Source organism: Neophocaena asiaeorientalis, unplaced genomic scaffold, assembly GCF_003031525.2.
Source record: "Neophocaena asiaeorientalis asiaeorientalis breed wild unplaced genomic scaffold, Neophocaena_asiaeorientalis_V1.1 scaffold78, whole genome shotgun sequence".
Lineage (NCBI taxonomy): Eukaryota > Metazoa > Chordata > Mammalia > Artiodactyla > Phocoenidae > Neophocaena > Neophocaena asiaeorientalis.
This window is the reverse complement of record NW_020175018.1, coordinates 14,269,706-14,274,645: the sequence shown is the minus strand read 5'-3', so window position 1 is coordinate 14,274,645 and position 4,940 is coordinate 14,269,706. Positions and strand designations below refer to the sequence as shown.

The 4,940-nt window shown below is 43.0% G+C and overlaps 1 protein-coding gene across 4 annotated transcripts in view; it reads left to right on the top strand.

The window, feature by feature from the left end:
* The window catches only part of FNBP1 (formin binding protein 1), a 135,203-nt gene that overhangs the window by 68,470 nt on the left and 61,793 nt on the right, over positions 1-4,940 (top strand). For all 4 annotated transcript variants that reach the window (XM_024762486.1, XM_024762484.1, XM_024762487.1 and 1 more), the window contains exon 5: positions 4,552-4,614. In XM_024762486.1, the coding sequence (XP_024618254.1) occupies positions 4,552-4,614 (63 nt within the window). The remainder of the gene's footprint in view (positions 1-4,551; positions 4,615-4,940) is intronic.

Here is a 4,940-nt window from a genome sequence, read left to right as displayed (position 1 = left end):
AAATGGCACGGGGAGACAGGCAGTTTTAGGAACTTTAAACAAGTTCATGGAGAAGATATTTTTATTATAAATGAATTTGGGGGAAACAGGCCTTACTGAAGAAAAGCAGAACGCAACTCCTGTCAGGAACGTTTATGGTTTGGGACTTCAGTGAGGTGACAGAATGCTCCCTTGAGGAGGTCTGAAGATGCTTCACAGCTTTCCTACACGGTCCACATGAAGATCTACACACACAGATTTATCGCTACGTTAATTAATCCTGAGTCAGGCTTAGAAGCTGCTCGTACTCAAACTCACCACATTGTAGGTTTTGAGGAAATTCTAATATTTGTCACAGACATATTTTCTGGAAGCTCCTTTTCTCTTGGCCTTTTCAAGTTTTTGTGTTCCTTTGTTTTCATCTGTGGAATCTGAGTTTTATTTAAAATTCCAGATGGCTGACTGTCCTTAGTTGAGTGTTTCTTCTTTTTTTTTTTCCACTTTTTTTTTCTGAAGTGGCTGTTCTCAACATCAACGCCATAGTTTGCTTTTTTAAATGTAGTTTTAAAAATTAATGATATATTATATAGTAAAATGAGCAGCTGTTGTACCTAATTGTAACATGTGAATAAGCATTCTCACCGTTTGTCTCTTCAGCCTAAATATGATTTCTTGCAGTGCAGAAAAATCTCCTTGGAAGCTTTGTCATTGTCCTTTTACTTTAAGTTAATGCTTGCCTATTTTAGGTTCCCTGTGATTTTTTATCTCAGCTACCCCTGGTCCCCAGGAAATTTCTAAAGAATTTTTCAAGGCTGATTTTATTTGTATAGATTTTACCTGTATATTTTTAAGGTTCAACCAAAAAGTTGAAATGACAGTAAGTTTAGCTGTCACCCCAGATATCATCAGGCATTTTTAAAAGGTCTATTATTATGTTTGAAGAGAAGCTAAAGTATCTTATTACAGGAGAAAGCAAAGAGCATTTTTCTGGGTCTCCAGAGATGGCATTTCCTGTCTCTCCTCTGATAGGAGAAAAGAGCTGTGATGACTTCACTCCGTGCCTCCGAAAGAAGTGCTTATTATCTTTTTCTAGAGAACAATTCCTCTTTATTTAGAGCTTGGAGACACACTTTTTAGATCCACACTTGCTATCTGCCCAACGAAGAAATGTTTGACCATTGTTTGTTAATAAACAACAAACACATCTGGCAAGCTGGTTGGTTTGTTTAACTTTTTAACTGTTACGATAGCTTTTCCGATTAAAGGAGGGAAGATGGAGCTGGTTACAAAGGGCCGCTGCTATTTAGGTCACGGGATGCTCAGAACTGTCAGAAGGGCTTTTGTTCCATCCATTAGTTTCCTAGGGGATCAGGCAGTACAAGGTTGTTTTTGTGTGTTGTAGGCAAATCCATTTTGGAGGAACACATACTAGGCAAGAAAGACTGGAAGGAAAATCAGTGACATCTAGATTTTTTTTCTTAAACTACATGAAATGCAATCACAGGTGTAGTTCTCAGGTAATTGTTTTGGTCCCACTGAATTGTGGTGTCATGGGGTGTGTTGTGACAGGAGTCCGTCCTGGCAAAAAGCTCACCAGGAACGTCAAGCAAGGTCCACACCATGCTTGAAAAATAAATTCATATTTATTTTTGAACCTTGGAATGAAGAAGTGACAAGAGAGTTTACTACGCAGTAGATTTTCAGTAAAAATCATCCTTCATGATTCCAAAAACATGACCTTTTTTGGAACACTATTGTCTTCAGAGAAGATTCCTTTGCTAGTAAAGCCCAGTCCACCTTTCCTGTGCCGTGTCCGTCACTTCTCCATGTTCTTTGTGTGCGTTTCCTCTCCATCAGGACGGCCCTGGCTGTGAGGGAGCTTTCATTTTGTGAAAACATGCATTTCAGAGTTGCTGTCGAGTTGGAGCGGAAGCTTAGAGCCCAGCTCTGAATTGGGTGCCGAGCTTTTCTTTTTCTTTTTGTGTCTGTCTTTGAATCTCGAAGTAAGATTTGGGGGAATGGAGGTATCTTTTCTGCAAACTGCAGAACACAGGGGACCTGCTTAGGAAATGGGGCTGGTCCTCTGGACTGTTTGGGACAATGACGAGAGACTCTCAGGGCCGAGGGGCACAGCTGAGCCTTGGTCTCCCTCCGGAGCCTCCTGCCCCCCTACCTCCCCAGGCCCTCCCTCCCTCCTTCCTTCCATCCTTCTTTAAAACGATACATGTGGCTTTCAGAAAACCTGTACTTCCTCCAAAGCTCCCTAACTCTGCTCTCAGCTTACCTTACTCCTCCCGAAGCCCAATCCTTTCTTGTTTGTTTATTCCTACCTTCGACTCCATTTCTTTTCGGTCCTATCCCTGTGTCTATTATGAGACTTGAAAAATGAAGCCCCATGGGGCTCCTCTAGACCAAAAAATTGCTAGATGGATAAACCTTGCTGTCAAGAGGTGCTTAAAATGGTGAAACATGACCTCAGAAGAGAGACAAGAAAACATTCCCTTATAAAGGAGCACTGTTCTTAAAAAAAAAAAAAAAATCTGATTTTGTCTCCTCCTCCCTGGCCTCCCAGGAGTCAGCTACCTTTTGTGACTCGGCTAAGCCATAGGCGCTGACGATTGAGAGAGAAGGCTCTGAGGCTGTACCGAGGGGACCTGTCTGTGCCTGTCCCCCTTTCACCGTGCCTTCTCTACAGCACACCCTTCCCAGCCGTGCTTACCTCGGCGGCCAGAAAACAGACAGCACATTCAAGCCTAGTCATTGAGGGAAGGCCATTTATTAAAAGGAGCATTTACCACTTGTGGAAAGGGCTCAGGAAAAGCAGTGAGGGATGGAGCGGTACCCCCAGGCTAATCATTGGTGGGCAGCTGCCGTGGCCCTGGGTCTCAAAGGGCAAGGCAGCCTTGAAGGAACTTCAGAGATCAGCTGCAGAGGTGCTGCCTGACTGGAGCTGTGGCCTTTGGTCAAAGGACCTGGCCAGCCCCTGGCATCCTAGCAAGGGAAAGCTGCAGATAGAAATTCACGCCCTCTGATATGCCAGAACCCTCTCTGTGGCAAATCTAACAGAACCAGAGGGCAAGGGCTTCTGCCCACGTAGTCTGTGCAAGTCTGAACAACCTTGGAATCACTCGGACCCCTCCGTATCTCACAGCCCACCTCTGATCTGATTCGCCAGCAAATCCTAGTCGTTCTCCTGATCAAAGGACAGCCAGAATCTGAGCCTCTGTCACCACCTGCACTGCTACCGCATGGTCCAAATCTCCATCATTTCCAGGGTTGGAGAGAGACTCCCACCTGGAACCTTCCTTTACGGCATTTACGGATCCCCCGCTCATTCATACAAAAACCCTACGAGACCCTGCACAGGCTGCCCCTTTCTTCTCTGACCCCATCTCCTCATTCTTGAGGCTCACTTTGGTCTGGCCCTCTGGTGTCCCTGATGGTCAACACCAAGCGCATACCTGCCTCAGGGCCTTTGCAGATGGCAGGGAGATGAATTTTAAGCTTTAAGAAAATCTAAGTAATGGAAACATCTATCCACACAAAACTTATACAAATGTTTGCAGCTGCATTATTCATAAGAGCCCCAAACTGGGAACAACCAAATGCCCATTAGCTGGTGAATGGACCAACAAAATGTGGTATAGTCACCCAAAGAAATATCACGCCGCAATAAAAAGGGATAAAGTGCTGATGCGTGTGATCACGTGGATAAACCTTGAAAACATTAGGCTAAGTGAACATTATGAAATAATGAAGGCATGATGTCAGTCACAAAAGACATCATATTGTACAATTCCATTCATATGAAACTTCCAGAATAAGCGAATCTATACAGACAGGAAGTGGTGTGGTGGTTGCCTAGGGCTGGGGAGGATGGCGGGTGACAGCTAAGAGGTATGACGTTTCTTTTTGGTGGGTGATAAAAATGTTCTAAAATTGACTGGTGAGGGTTGCCTATTTTGTGACTATACTAAAATCCATTGAATTGAACAATGTCAATGGGTGAATCTTTTGGTATATGAATTACATCTCAAAGCAATTAAAAATAAAGATCAAAGTGATTGCCGTCTTAATAAAGCATTCCTGTCATTTTTACAAGTGGTGTATGTAAGTCTTAGCATTCAGTATTATTATAGCTAAAGTTTGAAATTCAACTCTTGACTATTACTGTTTTCATTTCCCGTTTATTTTTTAACTCTTCAATTTCTCTGGCATGCACATGCTAGATATTCAATATTTAAATATCATTGAAGTTGGGCTTCCCTCGTGGCGCAGTGGTTGAGAGTCCGCCTGCCGATGCAGGGGACACGGGTCCGTGCCCCGGTCCGGGAAGATCCCACATGCCGCGGAGCGGCTGGGCCCATGAGCCATGGCTGCTGAGCCTGTGCGTCCGGAGCCTGTGCTCTGCAGCGGGAGAGGCCACAGCAATGAGAGGCCCGCGTACCGCAAAAAAAATAATAAAAATAAAAATAAATAAATAAATATCATTGAAGTGGATGAATTTTTCTTTTCTCAAGTGTTAATATGAGAAAGAGGGGGTACTAATTATGGGTGTGTTCCCCCCTCCAGCACTTTCATGATGGACGGAAGGCACAGCAGCACATAGAGACTTGCTGGAAGCAACTAGAATCAGTAAGTGAAAACCCAACCTCTCAAGAAATGTCTTTATAGATTTTCTCGTTTGAATTTAACTTAAGCTTGAAGCAACCAGTAGTACAAAACAAACAGAGACACTATTTATTGTCTTGAGAGATTTTTATAATTTGAATTTAACTGGTTTCTAGAAATCATTACTGAAAGTAAAATGTTAAGCCCAAAGGAGTTCAAGCAGAGTCTTTTTCTAAAAATCGTACGGAAAGAACAAAGATTAGACAGTTTGGATGGAAATAAATGTGGATTTTAAAATAACTTCCTGAAATGATGACAAGAAACAAATCAGTTTGGAGAAGAAAGCTTTC